The sequence below is a fragment of the Hypanus sabinus genome, chromosome 5 (genome assembly GCF_030144855.1).
Source record: "Hypanus sabinus isolate sHypSab1 chromosome 5, sHypSab1.hap1, whole genome shotgun sequence".
Taxonomy (NCBI): domain Eukaryota; kingdom Metazoa; phylum Chordata; class Chondrichthyes; order Myliobatiformes; family Dasyatidae; genus Hypanus; species Hypanus sabinus.
The window spans coordinates 68,967,200-68,993,033 of record NC_082710.1 but is presented as its reverse complement, the minus strand read 5'-3'; the positions used below and the strand labels follow the sequence as shown (position 1 = coordinate 68,993,033).

Here is a 25,834-nt window from a genome sequence, read left to right as displayed (position 1 = left end):
TTCGTCCTCTGTTTATGAGGCATAGCTTAAAACAATCCGGAATAGTTTATAAGTAACCTTAAAGTATTGACTAACTTTTCTTTACTTAAACATTAATTTATTGACTTTTTTACGGGAGGGCTGGGTTCCAGTGTCTCGATCCTACTATGTTATCACGTGACGTCCTCCATATTTTTCTTCTTTAAATGAGCAACTCGTCAGTATATGGTATTTCAAAGGTATAATTTTGTGTCAGAGAAAAGTATACAATATACATCCTGAAATGCTTTTTCTTCGTAACCGTCTATGAAAATAGGAGTGCCGCAAAGAATGAACAAGAGAAATATTAGAACCGCTAAGTCCTCCCCCCAGTTCATTAGTTTAAGTCAATTATGAATGGTGGATAAACCACTTAATTATTTAACTTGATTCACTTTGAGAATCATTTTGAAATCTTTAAGTTGCTGAAGGTATATTTCTCTTTCCCATACCTGCAGAATGAAGCTACATTTTCCAGGTCAAAGCAGAATGGATATGTAATGTACATCAGGAATACTTGGAATCAGGTGGATAATCAGAAGAAAGAGAATGAGAAGCTGCTTTTGGAAATTGAAACTGTCAGACAGCAATCTTTCAACAAAAATGGCTCTGATCCAGTATTGGCCATGGAGAACCAGAAACTGAAGGAAAAAATGAAGACAGATGAACAATTGTTTCAGGTATGCAAATTCTTTGTACTGAATTACTTTTACTGATTTAAAAAAAGACACTGTAATTTAATATTACAGTAATTTCAAGGTCATGGGTGTAGCTGCACATTATTTGATAACTAAGTTGAAGATCTTGGAGGTCTGTTTCGCAAGTAAACCGTCTACAGAGCATTTCGATAGCGTAGTATTTTCGTATCAGAACAAGAATATGGACATTCTAAAATGCAGTTGAATTATGTTGCAGAGACTGGAGTGGATTGGTCCTTCTTCCAGAGGACAGTATATTCAGAATCTTCATTGCCCTCATTTACCAGGAAGAGATGAGAAGTTGACAATCTATCTCACTACTTAATGTAGATTAAAGATTGTTTTGCAAGGTCATTATCAATCAGGTTGTGTGCTTTGAGGCTGGTGATGAGTGTGGCATTCCAGCAGGAAGATTTCTTGACAGCTTTGTGCTGTTGAGTGATTAGTTGTTTTTAAGATAGACAGACAGAATCAACTTGCTCAGTGAGTTTGGATTATAACAGTATATTTTCATAGAAGGTGGATATCGTCCCCAAAATGGGGTCCTGCTGGGGAATCTGCAGTTGAATATGACTGCTTTGTGTGTGTTAGTAATTCATATTGTATGAATGGATGGAAAAGTGAATTTTTTCAGATAAAATCTGGAGCTGGGCAAGACTGCCTGCTGTTTGTCTTGTGTATTGCAGAAGGGGAATGTAAGGGGTATCCTAGGAAATGGCAGCCCTCAAAACAGGCCTCCCTGTTTATGGACAGTATCAGTGTAGTCTTCTGTATTCAACTTTTGTCTGGAGATGGAGCATCTGTGATCAGATTGAACTTGCCCCTGTTAAAAGTGAATCACAGCACAAACAAAGCCTCATTTTTAGAAACTGGTATGACTTGTTCTTCTCCCTTTTCACCGTCAGGTCACATTTTTGAATTGGCTGAGAATGTTTTTTACTGTTGCTGAAGCATGAACCAGGAGCATGTCTTTGAGGTGACTCAGAAATTGGGGATGTGGTGCAATTCTTCCTTTTGTGATTAAAAATAATATGGTTCTTGTGTGCAAAGAATCACTGGCTTCCAGCTCCATCCACTGGTCCTTCTCTCTGGCACTAGCTTTCTGTGATTCTGCGCCTCTTCTCTATCCCCCACATACCTGAAAGTCCTTCCTTGCCACTCCCTTTCTCTCTCTGCTGGTCATCTTGCCTCTACACTCTGTGTCAGGTAGGGCTTTAGTCCTGAACATCAACAGTTTCGATCTTCCCACGAGTGCTGCTCGACCTTCTGTGTTCTTCGATGTTAAAGCTTATCACCATTGGTTGTGTTGATTTTGCGCAATCTGAGATGTCCTCTCTGTCACACCCTTCCTGCAGAATAACAACCAACCTTGTCTCGTCCCAGTTATGACCGTCTTCAAGCTGAAACATTAGCTTTTGTTCTCTTCCAACAGATGTAGCAGGACTTGTTGAGTATTTCTGCTATTTTCTGTTGTTTTTTTTTTAAATTTAAGTATCTTAGCCTTCATTGCAAAGTCAGTTAAGCTTCAAAATCAGGCTTTGTTCTACAATGGAGACATAAAGTGCAAGGATTCGGCCTGTAAAATCAACATCTACTGTCCCGTCACTAATGCTACTCAAGCCCGGTTGTTTTGTATAGGCTACTTATGAGGCTGCATCTGGAATACTGTGCACAGTTTTGATCACCTTACCTTTTTTTAAAAAAAATAGTATATGGTTGTGTTGGAGGTATTCAAAAAAGACTCACTAGACTAATTCCTGGGAAGTTGAGGGCTCCTCTATTTAGGAGTTTAGAACAATGAAGGAGTGACCTTACTCAAATATATATGATCCTAAAGGGGACCATATATATATACTTTCTTGCTGCATTTGGGAATCACAACTAAGGCGCTGGGCATTTCATACTGCGGCATATAATAATTTTTTCTCTCTCAGAAACTCTTCAGTCTCTGGAATTCTCTGCCCTTGAGGCTTCTAGAGGCCAGATTGTTAGATAATATTTAAGGAAGAGATTGATAGATATTTGCAAGGGTTGAGGGTTATGGAGACTTGGACCAGAAAAGGATTTTGATTCTGGCATAATGCAGCCATGAATTTTTTGAAAGGTGGAGCAGACTTGAATGGACTTACTCTTCCTAATTGATTTCCTTGAGAGTTGTTCTATACGGCTGTTTAACTTAGGACTTGCATCTCTCCGAGATGCTTTTCTGAGACTCCCAAGTTGTACAGGAAGATGACCAGCTTAGTAAAACCTGCCTTTTGGTCTATAGAAACTGTGCTGGTGTTCCAATATAAAAGCGTGCATAAATGATTATTGCTGATTAGCTCATTCCAGGATCTGGGACTGTGTGCTGGTTACTTGAGCAAGCTTGCACCAGCTGCTGCAGTTCAAGGCATGCGTGCCATTGAACACTTGCGGAGCTGCAGCCAAGGTATAATTCCCTTACTTAACACTCGTGAGATGTACATGAATGTAAAATTGATTTTGTGTTGCTCTGAATCTTGAATGGTGCCATACAACCATTTTGCTTTATATTTCAAAGGTTCAAAGGTACGATTTAATGTAGATGTTATGAATAAAATACACGTGATTTAAAGCATCTTGAAATGCAGTAACCTGAAGTAGTTTGGGAGAGTTAAACTTAATCAGTTAACTATACAATTTCAGACAATGGGAATAAAAATTCAAGAATTAAAAATGGCATTGACCACAAGCCAGGACACCAACAAACTGCAAGAAGGTAAAATCAAGCAATTGCAGACAGAGCTGAGCTCCAGAACATCAGAGAACAAGCTTGAAGATCTTCAGACTTCCTTATTGAAAAAAGACAACCAGATTAATGTTTTGGAAGAGGCTGTAAAGCAGTTGCAGGTATGAGGCTAAAAATCTATATGTACACTGTACAGAATATAGCTGTACTAGTTCTGTTTGGTAATTTGCATTTAGTAATAGTATGCACAATTCTCCCTAATTGTAGGATGTAACCATTGCTTGTGAAAGCAGTCTATGTTTGAGTTAGGGGTGCTTTTAAAAAAAAATCATATCACTGGAGCCCATGTGGTAAGGACACTCAGATATTTGGGAAATAGATCTATGATTTCAACCAGTAGAAATGCCAATGGTACTTAATGTTCTATTTTCTATGACTTGTGTTGTCAAGATGAGAATATTTCCATGACCCTTCTAATCTCATTTTTGATGGCGAGGATATAAAGTTTAGATGGTATTACTGACAAAACCTTGGCTGTTTACTTCAGTCCAGATTGGGGTGATGTTGATTTTTGGAGGGAGTGAATGTTCTAAAGTAGAAGCTGGCTTGCAAATCAAATGGGCTCTTAATTGAATGAAGTTTAAAAACAGCATTCATTTTAAATAGAAAAAAATTAAGAAAATTATTGGGATTGAAAAGCAATAAATCCCCAGGAACAGATGACCTGTATCAAGATGATTAATGTACTGGAAAATGTCTTCCAAAGTTTGTGCTTCTGGAATAGTTGATACAGATTGAAAATAGCAAAAGTAACCTCACTCTTCAGAATTGAGATGTTGAAACTGGACATTTTGCCTGACGACTAATAGGGAGAATATCAGCAATTAAATATCATTGGGCAGAATTTGTGTTCATTTATGAAGGAGAAATAGTTTAATATATCTATTAGCTATTCATCTGAAGCCCCCTCACTATGGGAAAATTGGCTCGTTTGCTGGCTCTGCTAGAATCAGTGGTGAGAAGACCACATTTCTTAACAATGTACGTCCAGGGTTGGTATGATTTGGGTCCAACCAAACAGGAAAGTTGGGATGTTTCGATTATTAGAACCCCAATTTGAGCGAACACTGTGTAAATACTACCTATATGCAATTATCCATCGGCAAGAAATAACAGATCATACACTGTATACAATTATAAAGAAAATTTATTTGCTAATTGCCTAGTTACAATTAAAGTAGTCTAAATGTGCACCTCATTGTCCGAAAAGCAGGGTGTCAGAAATTTATTATCACCAATTACACTTAAAGACACAGGCCCCAGTATTGAGTTTAATTACTTTTATTATGTGACCATGGAGATCCCACCAGGAGACTCTACTTAAGTAAGTACAAGCATGGGCTTTTATACCTAAAATACATGCAGCTCGGCAGTTCTCAGGGGTCAAGAGTTCTTGCTGAGACTTATTGACAAAGTTCATGATGCTTCCATGCCTTACACGAATTTAGACATGGGGTCCCCACAATCACAGTCAATTCCCCATTAATTAAAAGAAACTAAGCAGTTAGTCCTGTAGCCTTGAAGGCCAATAGTTCTTCCTTGCACACAACATCCATGCTTATCAGTTCTTCATTACTAACAGGATTTGTTGCTAATTAGCACAAGTAGACAGACAGAATTCATTTGCTTTTTACCCTGCTCTCCTCATGATTTTGTTCAGCCTGAGAATTGAGGGTTAGTTTTCTTCCACAGTCACCTCCTTTTTGATAATTAGATCAGCTTTACTCCTTCTCACCTTCCAAATAAGAGACTTCATAACCTGGGGGGCAGAGGGCACATGTCTAAACAAGTATCTCCATCATACTCAGGATCAATGGGTTCCAGCTTCATCTTTGGAAGCATCCCTGTGGTTCCATGCCGGGGTTGGGGTACCAGGGCACACGTAAATCTAAAGGTCCCTACTACCACTACTACCAATGCTGGTGTTAATGCACAATGCTGCACAATTGTCCACCACCTCCCAAGAGATTCCCAAAAGGCCATCACACTCTGGGTGGATTATAGTTGTGGAATTCTTCTACCTTTCACACTCTTCCGAACAATGGATTATGATCTTGGACTCATCGGGAATAATGACACAGCATTCCTGTCCTATGATAGCACAGGTTCCACCTTTCTCAGCTAGTATGAAGTCCAGAGACATTCTATTTTGCAGGGCTACCATTCTTATGGCTACTACCTCAATAGTTAGTTCCTTAATCTGCTGCTGAGTTTCCTACAGGGCCAAAGAGCTATCATTGGCCATCTTATCAAGGGCTGAGGCTGTTTGTTTCAATTCTTGAGCTGCTCTCTCTGCCCTGTACATAGAAACGCAATCTTCCAGAACCTTTCAGCCTCAGTGATAGCCCTCTTAATCTGGATGTTGGGATACAAGTTTAAGGATTTCAGGTGCCACAAAGGGAGCCACATAACAGGCTCCTACCCAGTTTTGGGGCAGCCAGGGTTAGGCCCAGTAACTGCAGACAAAGTAAGTACTGTTATAGGGAATGACCTGAATGCCATATTTGCAAAAAATCAGTGGCATTTCCACTTGGATTTTGATGGGTGACACCTCTCTCAGGTGTACTGATTGCGGCCCTTTTCCTAAAGGATAAGAGGTTACTTCCAAGTGGGTCATTGGAGTTGTTACGGATTCAAGCAACAATAAATATATGAGTGAGGCAGGGGTTTTTATAACAAATAACACGTTTATTAAACACTGAAAAATAAACCCCCAAAACTAAACAAACCACTACGTAACTGGAAATCAGCTGCTGTGCGGCAGCTTAAACAGTTCTTAAAGCGATGTCGCAAAAACAGTTCTTCAAAGTAGTATTGCAAAAGTTCAAAATGCTTACAGTCCATTTAAGGAGAGACTTTTTAAGACAATTTAAATTCTCTTTCACGTCGTGTTGTTGCATTTTCCATTCGAACTACTTTTCCCACGAAGAATTTACGGAAGTGAAATGTAATGGCTTAAAGGCACTGACCTTTCCTTTACAACACTGTACTCAATCCTTTCTGCTATTCACAGGGATTAACACGAGCACAGTCAACGAATTCCTTCCGAATGAGGATCAAACAAGGTCAAACCCGTTTCACCGTTGAAATCAACTTCCCTCGATCTTTTAACTCCCGAACTCCAATCTTCACTCTCCACTGATTCTCAACTAGCAGTATTATAAAGAAACTGCTGACAATGACCTTTTAAACTTTAAGCATTAAATAAAACTCCATTTTTCAGCCACACTGCGTCAACATGAAGTCAACATGGCAAATCCAGCCACAAACTGCCCCTCCTCACAGGGAGGGGTCCACCTTTTATACCCTTAAAAAAAAAACAAACCTGTCACGTGACCTCTACTGTCAGGAAAATGACATCACTCCACCATCACAAGACCATTACCTCAAGTCCAGTATAGCTTCAACACCTGTCACGTGACAAGTACACCTGTCACGTGTCACATGTTCGTAACAGAGTGAAGGGTTTGTAGACAGTGGCTGATATCAACAGACCTCAGTTTCCCCGACCCCAAGAGGTGGATACACTTTACACACAATTCTCCCACAGGGAACTGCTCAATAGTAGGAATGAGGGGAAATGGGACACGTTATACTTGGGTTGATAGGAGCCCTTAAAGTTCTCCAAACTATATCCTTCCTTTGTCCATTTCACCTTGTTTTGTCATATCTATGTTTCAATCCTGTCCTTCCCAGTTTTCCCATTTGGCCACTTTGTTTTTCTTGAGGGGAACAGCCCTGAAAGGGATACCTCCCTGCCCCTGCTATGGTGAGGAATGCAAGTGCATATCCAGCAAGCAGAAGCATTCAAGCGTACAGCAAATTCATAACTAAGAGATAAAGTTATTTTGCAATGGGGCCTCATTTATATATTAGGGGGCCTGCGCCTGCAAGAATCCAAGTAAAATAATAACTTCGATTTTTTTTTTGGGTCACCGCTTCTCCCTCACCATGACTGAACTTGCACCGCCTCATGTGAATCCAGTCGGGCTTTTTTTCCACCTTTTACTGCAGTGCTTGTCACCAAAATCACGTGATAGGGCCTCTTCCACCTAGCAGAAAGAGTCTTTCTTAAGAGTTTTTACATATATATAGTCTCCTGGTTTAAAGGGATGACTATTTTCTTCCTCGGCTAAGGCAATGCACCTGCCACTCACCCCTGATTCAATCTTATGGCTTTATCCAAAAACTTAACAATTTCAATAGTTTTCTCATCAGTCCAGGCCAAAGAGGCTTGGGAACTTGTTAAAGGAGGTCGGCGCCCAGTTGGCATTGGTCGTTCTATTAATACTTCAAATGAGGTTAATTTAGTTGTCCGATTTACTTGATTTCTTAGAGTATATAAAGTCATAGGAAGGGCCTCCGGCCACTTCAGTCCAGTTTCCTGACATGTTTTAGCCAATGTACCTTTTAGTACTCCATTCATTCTTTCCACTAACCCAGAGGATTGGGACTGATACGGAAGATGTTACTCCCAAGTGAAGCCTAATGCTTGGTCCAATTACTTGATTAGTTTACCTGTGAAGTGAGTCCCTCAGTCACTGTTAAATTTGTATGGCACCCCAAATCTGGGAATAATGTCCTTCATCAATGTCTTAACCATCATTCGTTTATCAATCTTTCTAGTGGTAAAGGCCTCCACCCACGTACATATCCACTATTGCCAACGGGTATTTATATCACTCAGCCTGTTTTGCAATTACTGTCAGCCCTGATGCAAATTATTGTTGTCTCTGATGTATAATACCCACCTTTCCTACATGACCTTTCCCTTGCACTAACCGAATAAGGGCATATAGGAAATTTCTGGGACACACTGGATGATTGTCTGGATGCCTCCGTACCCCTTCAGAATCCTTGAAGTATTGCTTGTCCTTCCATACCCCCCTCTCCCTTCTTTGGAAACCCTAGGCAGCAAACAAATCCTGCAAAGTAGGAGTAGGAGCTGTTGGAGTGCATTGCACTTGCATAAGCATCTACATCACTTTTTCATCAATGGCGGCCTTTTTAGGGGCTGCATCAGTGGGATCATTACCCTATGCTATGGGGTCTGGAGTATTAGTGGAAAGTAGTTAATGACAGCAATTTGTTTTGGTAACTGCATTGCTTGCAATAAATTCGTAATAAGGTGTGCATGTTGTATAGATTTCCTTGATAAAGTAATAAACACTCCATGTTGCCAGAGTAACCAAAAGCACATCTAGAGTCTGTATGAATACTTACTCCGTATCCCTCTGCCAGAATACAGGTTCATGTCAGTGTAAAGACGTGTCAGAGCAGACGTTCTTCGGGTGAAGGCCCCTGCCTCTAATGTTTCAAAAGGAGTCACTCTTGCATATCCTGACAGTGTAGTGTAGACATTAGGCTTACAAGAAGAGCCATCCATAAAGAGCATCAAGTCTGGGTTCTCGAGGAGCACAGTGGAGAGGTTGGGTCAGGGTGACGTGATAGTTTCAACCACTTATGCACAGTAATGAGGTTTGGGGATCCACCATAGGGACCAATGTAGCTGGGTTGAGAGCTGGTTCTCTTTGAAGGTTAAATTTGATTGGCTGAGCAGCATGACTTCACACCCTGTTCAGCGGGCTATGGTAAAGTGTTGTGTAGCTGCCACGTTAGAAGCAGCATCACAACATTAGGTGTCGGCATAGTACAAGTGTGGTCTAGTACAAATGGTGCAGGCTTTTCAACCATCACTGCTGTAGGTGCCACTATCCTCAAAAATCCTGGCATTCCTCTAACTACTGAGGGCTATAGTGTGGAATAGTACACTGTAGGTCTTTTAGATCCTCATGTTCCTGGGGCAGTACCACACTGACAAGGCCATAAGACATAGGAACAGAATTAGGCTGTTCAGCCCATCGAGCCTGCTCCGCCATTCCATCATGGCTGATCCTGGACCCCACTCAACCTCATAAACCTGCTGTCTCGCCATATCTTTTGATGCCCTGACTGAACAAGAAATGACCAACTTGCGCCTTAACTATACCCACTGACTTGGCCTCCACAGCAGTCTGTGGCAAAGCATTCCACAGATTCACTACTCTCTGGCTAAAAAAAATTCCTCCATATCTCTATTCTAGAAGGTTGCCCTTCAATTTTGAGGCTGTGCCCTCTAGTTCTGGATACCCCCACCCTAGGAAACATCCTCTCCCCATCCACCCTATCTAGTTCTTTCAACTTTCGATAGGATTCAATGATTCCCTGTGCATTCTTCTAAATTCCAGTGAGTACAGGCCCAAAGCTGTCAAACGCTCCTCATATGTTAACACCCTTCATTCCCAGAATCATCCTCATGAATGTCCTCTGGACTGTCTCCAATGACAATGCATCCTTTCTGAGATATGGGGCCCAAAACTGTTGGCCCAAGTGCAGTCTGACTAGTGTCTTATAAATTAACCTTCTGGGAGTTGCACAAGGACTCCTAAGTCCCTCTGCACCTCTGATGTTTGAATCCCCTCTCCATTTAGTTAATAATCTGCATTATTGTTCCTTTTACCAAAATACATTATCATATTTTTCCCAACACTGTATTCCATCTGCCACTCTTTTGCCCATTCTTTCAATTTGTCCATGTCCTGTTGCAATTGCATTGTTTCCTCAGCACTACCTAACCCTCCACTTATCTTTGTATCATTTGCAAACTTTGCCACAAAATCATCAATTCAGTTACCCAAATCCTTGACATACAATGTGAAAAGTAGCGGCACCAATACTGACCCCTGAGGAACACCACTAGTCACTGGCAGGCAACCAGAAAAGGCCCCTTTATTCCCACTCACTGCCTCCTGCCTGTCAGCCATTCCTCTATCCATGCCAGTGTCTTTCCTGTAACACCATAGGATTTTATCTTGTTGAACAGTCTCATTTGTGGCACCTTATCAAATGCCTTCTGCAAATCCAAATAAATGACATCCACTGCTTTGTCCACCCTGCTTGTTTACTTCCTTGAAGAACTCTTAACAGATTTTTCAGGCAAGAATTCCCTTTACAGAAACCATGCTGACTTTGACTTATTTTATCATTAGTCTCTAAGTACCCCAAAACCTCATCTTCAATGATAGACCCCAGCACTTTCCCAACCACTGAGGTTAGGCTAACTGGCCTATAATTTCCTTTCTTTTGCCTTCCTCCCTTCTTAAAGAACGGAGTGACATTTTCAATCTTCCAGTCCTCTGGGACGATGCTAGAATCAAGTGATTCTAAAAAAAACATAACTCTTTTCAGTTCCTCAGCTCCTCTCTCATGCATTTGTAATTTCATTTATTCCATTGTGATACTGATACATGTGGCTTGTGTTTCTCAGTCCCCAACTGCGGTATGATTTCAGTCATATTATGATCATTGCCTACCAAGGATTGCTTTGCGCTAAGTTCCCTAATAAGATCTGGGTTTTACACAGCATCCAATCTAAGATGGCCTTTTTCTGAATAGGCTCAAGCATAGGCTGCTCTAAAAAAAAACCATCCCATAGGCATTCAACAAATTCCCTCTTGCGGTCCGACACCAACCTGATTTTCTGGTTTTCCCTTGCGTATTGAAGTCCCCCATTACGGTTCTGTCATTGCCTTTATTACATGCCTTTTCCAGCTCCCTTTGCAATCTCAACCCCACATCTTGGCTAATATTTGGAGGCCTGTATATGATTCCCATAATGGTTTCTTAACTCCACCCACAAAAATTTGACATTCTCTGACCCTTTGTCACCTCTTTCTAAACATGTAATTCCATCTCATCAACACAGCCACACCACCACCTATGCCCTCCTGCCTGTACTTTCACTACAAAGTATATCCTTGATGTTAAGCTCCTAACTATGACTTTCTTTTAGTCACAACTCGGTGATGCCTACAACTTTGTACCGACCAGTCTCTAATTGCATCATGAGTTTGTCCAACTTATTCTGAACGCTACACGCATAAATACAGCACCTTCAGTCTTGCATTCTTCGCCCTTTTGAATTTTGCCTCTAGTACAATTTAACTCTTTGCTCTGTCTGCATTTGTACACAAGAATTGGCTTGGCCTTCCTTGCACCATCATCTAATTGTAAATCCAATTGAGAATTTGTCACTGGACTTGAAAAGGGCTGTTCACTCATGATCACCATGCAATCTAGCAGTTTTGTAAAGAAGAATGGGGAAAAATTGCAGTGTGTTGATGTGCAAAGCTGATAGAGACCTATCCACACAGACTCAAGGTTGTAATTGCTGCCAAAAGTGCATCTACTAAATACTGACCGGAAGGGAGTGAATACTTTTGCAATTAATTATTTTTTGTTTTATATTTATAGTTAATTTAGATCTCTTTGTAGAGATCTGTTTTCACTTTGACATGAGAGTTTTTTTTTCTGTTGATCACTATCAAAAAAGCCAAATGAAGTCCACTGTCAATCAATGTTGTAAAACAATAAAACATGAAAATTTCCGGGGGGTGGGGGGTGAATAATTTCTCTGAGCACCGTAAGTGTCACTGTGGGCTTTGAAGAGAATGCAGAGAGTTGCATGAGAATGATTGAGTATATTCCGATGAAGTGTAATCCATCTTTGAGTCTGAGTGTGCCACGGCTGTTGCTGATTGCTGTGTGGATGAGTGTGTGCCTACGAGAGCTTACTGTACATACCCAAATCAAAAGCTGTAGATAACCAAGGAGGCTTGTAGTCTGCTAAACGCTAGATATCTGCCATTCAAGCCTGGTGACCCAGTTCTGCAAGAGAAAAACCAAGACTTGCAGAGGGCTATTTCAAGAGCTGACAAATAATTCCAAGTGAGGTTGAAAGTAACATCAGATGGACATCAGTTCTGACAGAGTTTGCAGCCCATCACTTCCTGCAAAGTGAAACCCATGAATGGCAGTGGTGCTTCACTCCCAGGTGAGCTCAATGCCTTTTACGCTCATTTTGTGATCTCTGTCTCGGAGGCCAACATTGGGGCTGCCTTTCAGGAGGGCAAACATGGAATACTTGGTAAGGCTTTGCAAACTGTTACCTATGAACTGGCGGTGGTGTTCAAAGACATTGTCAACCTTTTGTTGCTTGAGCTGGAAGTTCCCAGCTGCTTCAAAAGGACATCAATAATATCAGTGTCCAAGAAGAGTAGAGTGAGCAGCCTTAACAACTATCATCCAGTAGCTCCCACATCTATGGTGAGGAAATCCTTTGAGAGGTTGGTCAATCTACTCCTGCCTCAGCAAGGACCTGGACCCACTGCAATTTGCCTATTGCCACAATAGGTCTATGGCAAATGCAATCTCATCGGCTCTCCACCTGGGGCTTGAATAAGCTGGGCAATATGAGGGGTGATTGATAAGTTTGTCGCCTAAGGTAGAAGGAGTCAATTTTAGAATACCTAGCACATTTATTTTTTCAACAGAGTCCCCTCCTACATTTACACACTTAGTCCAGCAGTTGTGGAGCATACAGACCTTGGACCTCCAGAAAGAGTCCACAGCAAGGGTGATTGATAAGTTTGTGGCCTAAGATAGAAGGAGATGAGTTATTAACTTCAAACTTTCTGGGGAGAAGTCCATTCACCCAGGTGCTCAGAGCTGCTTCTGAGAAAGCGCAAGTTCCTCCTAAGCAGGATGATGAAGCATAAATGAAGGAACTATGTGGTACATCTAGTTCAAACCCATTGTGTTACATACTGGGGAAGTAGCTAGCGTGATGGGAAACCCCAAATTCCCCAGATTGCCCAATGCTGAGGCCCTTCTTGTGAATACTCCGGAAGAACATGAAGTAGAGTCACACTTGCCTACTGGAGCGCTGGTGAGACCTGAACTGTAGAAACCTTCAGCTGTCCACACAAACATAATGACAGTGATTGTCAGGAACACCTTGGAGAGAGAAGTCACTCTCAGACATAGGATGTCGATGGCACATCTTTTCCCAGTGACTGTAAAGTCTATTGCTTTTTGGTGAGAAAACTGGGGGTGGGGGAGAGAGAGGGTTTTCTGGATTGGGAAATTTAACAGCTAAGTCATTCAACTTTAGTGACTCAATGATACCAAAGGGATGGAAAAGGAGACTAACAGAGATGATGTTGAAGCTCAAATATGTCTTTTCTACTGATGAATTCAATATGGGTTGCTCCAAGAGTACTCACCAAGTAATGGACCTCCTTCCGTTACATTATCAAAGTAAAGGAAAATGGTCTCGACAGTTAGCACCAGCAGAGGTGGAAGCTGTTCAGCATCTGCTGAAACTGAAGGAAGCTGGAATTATTACTGAGTCGAGCAATCCCTATTCATCACCCACAGCGATGGTGTACAGAACAACTTGATTTAGTGTGTATGGATTTCCTCTCCGTAGACCTTGATTACAGCAATGTTGCGAATGTCCTGGTCATCATAGATCACTACACCAGAATTGTTCAAGCCTTCCCCACTAAAGACTGGAGAGCATCCATTGTTGCCAAGGTGTTCTGGGAGAAGTATTTTGTTCATTATGACCTCCCAAGCGGACACAGTGATTGGCAAAAGGGATTTTGAGAGTCAGCTCATTTTGTGAGTTACGTTCTTGGAGTCAAGAAGTTATGGACCATGCCATTTCACCTTCAGAGTGATCCTTAGCCCGGAAGGTTCAATGGACATTGCTAGACATGTTTGGAACCCTGGATGCCAACAAAAAAAAAACAAGTGGTGTCAGTATATTGGGCATTTGGTATACTGTTACAACTGTACACAGAATGAAGCCACTGGATATTCGTCATCCTATTTGTTCGGGCATGAACGAGATTACCTGTAGATCACTGTTTTGGATTTGGAGCCAGCAGTGAAGACTTGCCGCCAAAGACACATCTCAAGTATGTGTAACATGAGGAAAAAACTGCAAAGAGCTTATGAGCTAACAGCAGTTTCTGTGACCAAGCAAAGCCAAAGAAACAAGAGGAGATGTGATCAAAAGATTAGGTTTTCTCATTTGACACCTGGAGACAGTTTTAATAAGAAATTTATGCTGCCAGGAAAGCACAAGTTGGCTGACCTCTGGGTAACTACGCCTTATGTAGTGGAGAGCCAGATGCTAAATGTGCCAATTTTCTGGGTGAAGCCAGACCATGGGAATGGTACTGTTAAAATTCTCTGTTGGAAACTCCTTCTACCCCTAGGGCAGGAAGTACGTGTTGACCCAGAGCCTGTCATGGAACCTATGTCTAGAAGAAAAACTCTGCACAGAACAGAAAGGCATCCAACTGACAAGAGTGTGATTTCAGTGGAAAGATCTGAAGAGGGACCAGCCAGTGAGTACTGTGTAATTTGGGGATGAAGCAGAACAGTTAAAAGAAGTGCCTGAAGCTGAAGAAGCTGACAATGAGATAAGAAGGTCTCCGATTTGATAAACCCCTTAGACAGGCTAGGGAAACTGTTGCATCCATCCCAATAGTGAGATACATTACTGCCATTTACAAATGAATCGGGGGTCTGAAATCACAAAATTCATTTGAATACTGTGTTATTAATAATGGTTTAATGGTCATTAGGCCAGCTGGTGGTGCAGTGACATCAGCGCCAGACTCCGGAGTGAAGGTTCCCGAGTTCGACTCCAGTCGAGTCGCTCCCGGACACGTTTTCCATCCGTGCCAGGTTGAGTGTTCGAGCTTGCAACTCGGCCTTGTAAAAAAAAAACCAACTATGCTGTGAGAAGGACGTGGGGGACCACTCACAGAATCTTTCCTCCAAGACAACCACTTGGGGAAAAAAAGTGGTTGCTGAGTCTCTGGCAGAGTATGGCACAGAAAAAAAGAATGGTCATAATAACAGTCATTTTGTGAGGACATGACTATTTTTGGTGGGGGCAGATAGACATCTTAATACCCTGGTTAAGATGTCTATCATTAAGCCATGAAGTATTTTATTTTTGCAGATTTCTGTGAAAGCTGTGTGTCCTAATGAGAAGGCTTTGTCTTCGGCTAAAGATAAGAGCCATGTTGTCCAACTTTGGAATATTGTGTTAGCCAATCAGGATGGTGAGAAGGAGTGAAGGTTCTAGAGAGATTTTGATAAACAGCAGTCTGGTATGGGGTCTTTTGGTGGGAGATGCTGTGAGGAGAGGATCGGAGAAGACTCCTGGAGGAGCAAATCTGAAGGGGAGATCCTGATACAAAGGATGCTTGCGAGATGGAGTCCAAGAAGGGAAGTTCTACCTGCGATTGGTGATGAGAATTCAGTGCTGTGAGTAAAGTGGTATACCCGTTCACTACCTGAGTAAGCTCTAATACTTATGCACATTTAACTATAATGAGCCTCCACGACCTGGATCAACATATTGACGTAATGTAGAGGCTTGTGTGCTTCAAGGACTCATAAGGCGATGCCAGCTTGAGGCCATCCATGTTAGAACAGCTGTGAACGAGACAGATCTAACCCAGCTCCTGAGTGGACAGACTCGCATCTGCCCCTCCTGGGCCACACTTCATCATGAATCAAGCCAACTTTTCAAAGTGCAAAGCCGAGGCCATGAGCTGGAGGAGTGGCTTAACAAAAACGATTAGAAGTGTGAAGAGAAAAACACCTGCTATATGAAACAACACAAACTGTAATGGGCACTTTTATTTCATTTCTGTTTTTTTCAATTAACTGATAAAGCTGAAATTAGTAAATATACTTATAATTCTATGCTGGTGTGCAATCTGATGTTTCTTGGCGAATTATGATTGTTAACCAGCAGTTTTTACACAGGATTCGCTAAAATCAAGGTGCCGTTAATAGGAATTTCCCCCTCCTCTTTCCCTCTGCATCTGCAGATTTTCTCTTGTTTATATATAATCCATTGAATGAATTTGCTTATCAGCTCAGTCAATTACACATCTCACATCTGAGCAACTTCATGATGTTTGGCATAAACCAACAGGATAATAAGTGATTCTTTTTTTACTCATGAAATACTTGCAGTTTTCTGTTTTTTTCAGGTAGATGTCAGTATTATTGCAATGCTAAAGCGGATTGCCTCCATATAATGCACAAAAAACAAAGTGGCTTCGTTGTCCCAGTCTGAAGTTATAAAGTGCAATGCAATTGAAATATTCAATGCCATCTATTATAAGCAGGATCATCAGAACTTGATGTAGTTTAATGGTTTTCATTTTTATTAACCTGGACCATTCCTATAGTTTATGGAATAGGTGGGAAGTCAGCTGTGTTTAGAGGTTAACTATGAAGGAGTTAAATATGAAATTTTTTCCCTGAGACTTTAAAATAGTCTGTTATTGAGAATAATGAATGTCATAAGATAACCTTTCAGCTGATTACGGCTATTTATGCCTTTTCCCCTTCTGTTCACATTTTACGGTCAACTGCACAATATAATTATTGCTTCTTTCTCCAATTTCAGCACACTTAAAATTTTCATCTACCACTTAAAGACAATGGCTCAAGCTAAGCCATTGAGAAAGACAAAAGATATGTAGTATACAAGTAGATGATTTCTAATCAATTTGGATATCTCAAATATATACATTCAATAGCAGTTATTTTCAAGTCTAGATCTTTATGCAGGTTTTGCGGAAGTTAGAAAATACAGCTATTTATATTATGAACACCTTTTGTGCATCAATATACTGTAACTTAGTGCCCATGATATTTTCTCTTAATGAGAGAATTCTTTTCAAAATAAACTTGATTAATTTTTTTTAATCTGGGGGATTCCATAATCTGTCCCCATTTGGGTGGTACTTATAAATATTTTCTTGTACAATCTCCCTTTCATGACACAGGAGAAAAGTGCAATTTTACCCCAACAGAGTAACATTTTTTGAGATAATTATGTATCACAATGTTGGTCTCCTGACCGTACAAAGTCATGCAACTAGATTTGGGAAGATAATGTGAAACTACTCAAAGACCTCAAGAACTGATCACTTTTTAAAATCCCTGCACTTATGTCTGTTTAAAAATTCTGATTCTAGAAGAAATTTGCTGGATGAAAAGGGATAACCAAGGTCTAGCAATGTGAGCTAATACGCTGAGTGTCTCCGCCAGTTTGATTATTGTTTTTCCTCTAGATTACCAGATCTGTAGTCTCTTTGTGCCTTCAGCTATCTCATTCTGTTCATAATTGTTGAAAATTTAAAACTGTTTAGATTGTTTCAAATTTGAGAATAATGGTAACAGCACCCAGGCCATTGAAATAGAAGACAATCATCCTGATATTGTTTGAAAGCCATAGTATTTATCAAAGTGCTATGAAAATTACATATGCAAGTTCAATGTCTACATTATACTGCAAGGAATTAATCACCAGCGTGTTTTTTTTGCATTATTTGTCTGATGCGCAGGCTAAGCTGGATGTAGGAGCTCAACCTTATGAAGAAATGAAAGAGCTGAAAAATCGCTTGTTTATATTGGAGATGGAGAAGGTTAAAGAAAGCAACAATTATGAAAAGCAGTAAGGATATCTTTTAAAATATTGAACTTTTTAACTAAATTTATCAAATATTTTCACTTAATTACCTTGAAAATAAAACAAATTGTCTGTTGTAGGATTAGTTCTCTAAAAGCCAGCTTGGAGCATAACAAAGAGCTGTGCCGACAAACCAAGGAAAAGCTGCGACGATATCAACAAGAACAGGATACCACAAGTTAGTTTCTTAATTACCCACAAACTGGGCAAAATTGCTAACACTTATGCATCTTTTGATTTTAATTATTATGTACTGAATTGAGAATCAACTGCATGTAGGTTTGACGTACACAGAATCTTTCAAATCTAGGCAGCATAATGTAGCACTTTTTAAAACATCATCAGATTGTAGAATATAGGTAGTAAAATTTGTGCCGTTAATTCATTTGAAATTCCTTATTGTGGATAGGGGAGTTGTAAAACACCAGAAATACAAAGCTGGTCAGAGAGCAATGACAGCACAGTGGCACAGACAGTGGTGTTGCACTGAATCTGCAGCTGTCCGATTCTGTCCTACTCCATAGTATGGTCTGTGTGGCACTTGCACGTTATCCTTGTGGCTGCTCTGGTTTCCTTCCATACTCCCATGAGCTAGTTGGTAGGTTAATTGGTTACTATACCATAGATGGGTGGAGAAAATTCAGATGAGTTGATGGACAGGTGAGAGTATGTGTTACAAGAAGGTAAATGGGGGAATGGGATTGATGAGATTGTTAAGAGAAATGAATGAGTTGATGTTTGGGATCGGTGACCTTCCATCAGAATGCTACTTTTTCTCTCTCCTGAAAGGATGTAAAAGAAGCTTACTGAAATCTGCAAAGTTTATATCTAGAAGGTAGATTGGAAAACAGATTTTCAGACCAGCAAGGTTAAAAGGGAAACCCACTATAGATTTTTAAAATATTAGGATTTTGAATAGAAAACTGTGAAGAAAAAGTAGTTACTATTGAACCTGACTTAATATTGTTCATAGAAAAGAGAATTTCTCTAAAATTTTTCCTTAGAAGCCTATTAATCTATAGTTTTAAAACTGAGTCATCTGTTTCATATCCTTAAAAACCTTTTGAAAATCCAAAAAAAAAATTGGAAAAGTAATGTCATTCATGTCATTGTCGATATTGTCAAGGATATTGCTGCACAAAATCTTCCATAATTTATTCATCTGTTTATTTATTAGGGCCTGGGTATTTAAGTAATTTTAGGTAAATGTTTTTACTTTGAAAACAAAGCATGGGTATTACAGATAATTAAGAATTGAACAGGAATGTGCATTGATTTTTGGAAGTACAAGAGGGCAAGCTCATTTTCTATCTGTCTCAGTCTCACCAGGGATATGAGAATTTGCACTCTTTGTATATGTCTGCAAAGTTGTGACATCTTTCAAATAGTTATTGTTGAATTGACTATATAACTGTTTTGTTTATATATATTCATGTTAATTGCTCACAATTTGGTCCAATCTACTCCCCTGCCCTAGGCAAAACATTGTAACTAATTTGCAGTAGCATTGTTTAAAATATTTAACTGTCAATAATTTTTCATTTTCAATATTTCCTCCAGTTATGTTTGAAAGTAATAATGAGAAAAGTTCTACTGATGAATCTCTAACATGTGGTGGTGGAAGTGGAATAGTTCAGAATGCACTGGTACTTGTATTAAAGTCTGAAAAAGCTAAACTTATTCAAGATCTAAATTGCGTCAAAAAGGAAAATGCACGCCTTGCAAGGTAAATTCTTGCATTTATTTAAATTACCTTTTATTCTGTTGATTCTAAAATAAACACTAGCCTTGTAGTTACATGCGTTGATCATTAGGTAGAATATCCATATATGAGCCTTGAACTAAAGTTTAACAACATCTCAATACCGTTTGTTTCCACCATTTAGAAGGTACAAATGGTTGAAATACTTGTCTACTTGTCTAAGTAAGTGCCTATCTAATAACACTCATGAAATTTGACGCCATCCAACATACAACAACCTGCACTTTTGGCGCTTTCTTCACCATCCTAAGCATTTGTTTCCACTACCTTAGTTTAGTATCAATAAAATACACTGCAAATGCTTGCCCAGGATGCTCAAAAAACACCTTCTGCACTAAATTCTGATTAAATTGCATGACAAAGACAACAGGTATGTTCAGATTCTACTATCTGTAAGTTCTCTTGCATGCTGCACACCATCATAGCTCAAAAGTCAGTTTTCCTATCATTAATAGGTCGAAATCTTGAAACAGCCTATCTAATATCACTCTGGGAGTACTTTATCAGAACTACATCAGCAATCCTGGAGTACGATTCACCATCATCACCTTGAGTGGTTAGGAAAGTGCAGAGTGCTTAATATTCTGATTTGTGCCCAACTGGAAAATCTATAAATCAATGTCTTTGTATTAAAAGTGCTAAAATTTGATATAAAATATAAAAATTTAGGATCTTAAGACCTCTAACCATCAATCTCATTTGACTTAAACATGCGTTTCTCATTGCCCTCTGGAAGTTCTGAACTATGATTCTTTATGAACTATCATGATACAAAATATCATGAGATTTAATGCTCTTCTGCTAAACTGCACGCTTTGGTTTCCTATATTATAGTTTAAATATTCAAGTTAAAATTTCTGTGTAGTATTGTGAACTTATGATCTTCAAGAAAAATTATCTGCAAATGGTTCAGACTTTTTCTTTCCCTTTTTAGGACCACGTCAGAGTTAAAATATGAAAATGCTAAATGGAAAGACAGGGCATTAAAGCTTCAAGGGAAGGACAGAGTATCATCAGAACATCAACGTGAAAATGATCCACCTACTTTGACTCCATGTCCAGAAGAGGACGTAACTCCTTGCTCATTAACGGAACAATCAACAGTGCCAAAAAAAATTAAAACTTCAGAATTTCTTCTTCCTGCAATCAAAACTGGTGCCAAACAAGATGAAAGTTCACTCACTTCAGAAAAAATGCTAATTCTTGATTCACCTAAAGCATCATCATTTGGCACAGAATCAAAGTGGCTATTGCCTCACTCCAAAATTTTTGATAACTCCCAACTAGGTTTCTCAGAAGGTAAGTACCTTTGCCTTTCAGATGGTTGAAATGGATCTGCTGATGTTCTAATTTGGTAATTGCTGAGAAATAGTCAACTAATTTCAGATTTGACTATGGGTCAGTAATGAACTTCCCCCTCAGTCCTGAAGAAGAGTCTTGGCCCGAAACGTTGACTGTTCATTTCCATAGCTGCTGCCTGACCTGCTTAGTTCCTCCAGAATTTTGTGTGTGTTACTCTTAATGTACTGTTTGTGGATATTATCTAGAATACAACAATTTGAAGCATGGAGGGGCAGGTTGAAGAAATTTGGTCCACAGTATCTATAAATAGGGTACTCGGGAGGAATTTTAGAATAAATGTCCTTTGTCAACTATATAAAATTCTCTGTTTAAGGATGATGCTGTATTACTTTGTCACCCATGGTAATATAACAACAGTGTGCTATCTATAGACTCTTTGCTGGAATGCACTAAATTATCAAGAGATTACCATGCCTCCTAAAATTAGTGTACAATATTGATCTTTATAGCGTGGAGGAGTCATTTGAAAACATTTGAAACATAGTTAACATTTGAAAACAAATTAACTAATTTTCTTCTCCAGAACAGTAATTAGGATGGAGCTGCACTATCCTGAACCAACGTATAGAATGAAAATTGCTTCCCCCAATTTAGAACAATGAGCTTAAAATGTAATTTAGCTACTGAGGAACATTAGATCAGCCCTAAATTTCTTGCAATAAGAGACTTGTTTTTATATGGAGCCTGGAATTCCTGTAAGCTTATTTGATTTCCAAGGGTTAGTAATTATGTAATACACCTCAAAATCTGAAATAATGATTAGTTTCAACACTCCCAAAAATGTTCTATCATTTTAAGTTCTGGAGCAACTTATACAGTTCCTACCTTTCCCAGAAGTGTTCTAGGTAATCCAGAAATCTAAATTCCCTCTCCTGTACATCTCAAAAACACGTATTCATGCATCTGACCCATCTTCATTTTCCTATACTTACGAATATGCAACATCACAGGTATTCCAGAGATTACAATCTTTGGTCCTGCTTTTTAATCTACTACCTAACAAATTTATCATACCTCATTTTCCCCTTTAACTGGTTATTGTTCACTTTAGAATGTCTGCAAGGATCTGGTGACATCATTGGCCCTTGCAGCCGAGTGGTATGAACCATCTGGATTTGTGCAAACAACTACAAAAGTGCCTTGAGTCTCTTACCACTTCTGTTGCTCTCCTCTTGTGCACATTAGACACAGTGTGTGGCTTGATATTAATTTTGGCTGTAGTCCCCAAAGGAATATTCATCCCCACCATTTTCCGACTTGGCAAAGAAGACCTGCCTGCCTATTCCTCTGTTTTGCCAACTCCATTTCCTGGGTTGCAGGGTGACCATCTTTTTAAAAATATGCTCTCTATGTAACTGGAATCCCCACAGATATATCATTAGGCCTCCAGGTGATATTCAAATTTCAAAATCCAGTGTTTCAACAGGTCAAACCTTGCTTCAGACATGGTCAATCAATTTCCAAAGAATATCTAGACAATAGCACAAGTTGGATGCTGCACAACACATGGGAACAGGAGAATAAGTAGGGTGCGTGCCTTAGATGCAGAATAAGAGGTTAAAGTGAAGCAATAACTCCAGTGTCAATTGAATGAACTGCATATTCAGCTAATGCTCTATTTATCTTGTGTATCCAATGATGGATTTTGTAACTGATGAGAAGCAGTGTAAACTAAATTGCAGAAATTGGCGAGCAAGATTTATACTGCAATTTCAAAGTAAAATGGATCTAGGTGATTAAAATGGAGAAGGGTGTAGGAAGAGAGATGAATTGGTTAGCCCCATAAAAGGGTCAGCTAGAGCACAATGAAGTAATGGCTTACATTGCTTTAATTCTATGAAATGAGAAAGAAGGTATCCCAGGGACAATTACTTGGCATAAATGGCTTGATGGAAAGTAATTACATAGGCAATACATGTTTTAGAGCAGCTTTAACACAAAAATAACCTATGCAGGTGAAAAGTGAAGTCTTATACACTACCACATAATTCTTCGTTCACTACTTACTTTTATACCTTAGAGTAATTTTTATTCCTTACACTGTACTGCCACAAAAATCAACAAAGTTCACAACAGGTGTAGGTGATAATAACCTGATTCTAATTTTTATTGGACCTGAAGCAACTCAAAAGAAATAAACACTCAAAGTCTGAGAAGGATAAGCATTGGACCAGCAAATAGGCTTTATTAGTATTATGAACTCTAAACCTAATGGGCAAGGACTAATTTTTGAAACAGAATTTGTTCCTCGGTAAAGTGGAACAGAATGTTTACTTGGAGAAAAATACTAGGCTGCAATATACAATATATAATTTTAAAGTGCAAACAGATAGCAAATAGTGAGGTAATGTTCATGGGTTAATTGTACGTTCAGAAATCTGATGGCAGAGGGAAAGAGGCTGTTCCTAGGAAAAATAAATGTGTTTCTTCAAGCCCCTGTACTACCTCTCTGGTAGTAATAAGAAGACGGCATGTTCTGGGTGGTAGAGGCCCAAAATGATGGATGACACCTTGAGGCATGACTTCCAATTAATTTTCCTTTTTTTTTGCCTTTAGCTGAAAGTCCTCAACGAAAACCTAAATTTGATGAAAATGAACGTGTTGACTGGTGGCCCAAACCCTCTGCTTCAGATCCTCAATGTAAAATGCAATGAAAATTGACCAATGGAGAGTATGATTAGATGAAAATCAATCAGATGGATTCATTGTTGTTCTGTGGAAAGCTATTGTGCTGCTCTCTGAACAGTTATTTGATTGACAGTTTGCTTGAGCCTTACAACTCCGATGGTCCATTGATACACTGGGTGATGTAGTAATAAGGCTTTTCTTCTAACTGCGGTGAATAAGACTACAAAATGCTGATATTGGATGCCTACATTTGGAATACCTTGTTCCTGGCATTGGTATTTCTGGTTTCTGATTTTGTATTATTTTCAGCAAATGCATAAGTAGCAACAGTACTTGCATCAAATGAACAAAGATAATAGCTTAATTGTGTGGAGTATTTTCTGTATCAATGCTGTACCAATTTATGTAGCACCAATTGAACAACTTGCTTTGATAATATACATATGTACACATTTATACTAAAGAATCTATTGAAAATAAAATTTGTCAATAAGTAGTGTGAGATAAAAATTGTATTTTCTTTATAACTAACAATCAAAGTCTGCAAGAATCCAGGTTGGAAGCTAAGTACAAAGCACTGCTAGGTATTAGTCATGAGGAACTCACCATTATGTAATGTAAAGTAAAAGGATCTCCTGTTGGAGATTCAGCGGACTGAAGAGGATGGAATGGAACAAATAACTAAGAAAGAGCAATGGAAATGTGATAGAGGGGATACCAAAGCAAGGCTAGAAACATTGAAAACCTACAGCACAATACAGGCCCTTTGGCCCACAAAGCTGTGCCGACCATATCCTTACCGTAGAAATTACCTAGGGTTACCCAAAGCCCTCTTTTTTTCTGAGCTCCATTTACCTGTCCAGGAGTCTCTTAAAATACCCTATTGTACCCACCTCCACCACAGTTGCCAGCAACCTATTCCACGCACTCACCACTCTGTGTCTTTTAAAAGAAAAACACTTACCCTGACATCTCCTCTGTACCTACTTCCAAGCACCTTAAATCTCGTGCTAGCCTTTTTAGCCCTGGGGAAAAAGCCTCTGACTATCCACACAATCAATGCCTCTCATCATCTTATTTACCTCTATCAGGTCACTTCTCATTCTCTGTCGCTCCAAGGAAAGAAGGCAGAGTTCACTCGACCTATTTTCTTAAGGCATGCTCCCTAATCTAAGCAACGTCCTTGTAAATCTCCTCTACACCCTTTCTATGGCTTCCACATCCTTCCTATAGTGAGGCAAACAAAACTGAGTACGGTACTCCAAGTGGAGTCTGACCAGGGCACTATATAGCTGCAACATTACCTCTCGGCTCCTAAGCTTAATCCCACGATTGAAAAAGGCCAATGCACTGTATGCCGCCTTAATCACTGAGTCGACCTGTGTAGCAGCTTTGAGCATCATATGGATTCTGACCCCAAGATCCCTCTGATCCTCCACACTGCCAAGAGTCTTACCATTAGTATTATATTCTGTCATTACATTTGACCTACCAAATAAACAACCTCATACTTACTGGGTTGAACTCCATCTTCCACTTAGCCCAGTTCTGCATCCTATCAATGCCCCACTGTAACCTCTAACAGTCCTTCATACTTTCCAACACCACTAATCTTTGTGTCATCAGCAAATTTACTAACCCATCCCTCCACTTCTTCATCCCAGTTATTTATAAAATTCACGAAGAGAAGGGGTCCCAGAACAGATCCCTGAGGCATATCACTGTTGACTGAACTCCATGCAGAATGTGACCCGTCTACAACCACACTTTCCTTTTGTGGGCAAGCCAGTTCTGGATCCACAAAGCAATGTCCCCTTCTGGATCCCATGCCTCCTTACTTTCTCAATAAGCCTTGCATATGGTACCTTGTCAAATGCCTTTGCTGAAATCCATATACACTACATCTACTGCTCTACCTTCATCAATGTGTTTGGTCACATCCTAAAAAAAACTCAATCAGGCTTGTAAGGCACAACCTGCCTTTCACAAAGCCATGCTGACTATTGCTAATCATATTATACCTCTTCAAATGTTCATAAATCCTGCCCCTCAGGATCTTCTCCATCAACTTACCAACCACTGAGGTAAGACTCATCGGTCTATAATTACCTGGGCTATCTCTACTCCCTTTCTTGAATAATGAAACAACGTCCGCAATCCTCTGGAACCTTTTCTGTTCCCATTGATGATGTAAAGACCAT

General features: G+C 39.7%; 1 protein-coding gene across 1 annotated transcript in view; it reads left to right on the top strand.

Annotated features, from left to right (window-relative positions):
* Positions 1–24,110, top strand: part of cenpe (centromere protein E) — a 151,473-nt gene extending 127,363 nt beyond the window's left edge. The window contains exons 47-53 of the mRNA XM_059970108.1: positions 477–698; positions 3,384–3,587; positions 17,757–17,866; positions 17,962–18,059; positions 19,442–19,607; positions 20,578–20,942; positions 23,562–24,110. Coding sequence (XP_059826091.1) covers positions 477–698; positions 3,384–3,587; positions 17,757–17,866; positions 17,962–18,059; positions 19,442–19,607; positions 20,578–20,942; positions 23,562–23,659 — 1,263 coding nt within the window. The 3' untranslated portion in view covers positions 23,660–24,110. The remainder of the gene's footprint in view (positions 1–476; positions 699–3,383; positions 3,588–17,756; positions 17,867–17,961; positions 18,060–19,441; positions 19,608–20,577; positions 20,943–23,561) is intronic.
* The last annotated feature ends 1,724 nt before the right edge of the window (positions 24,111–25,834 follow it).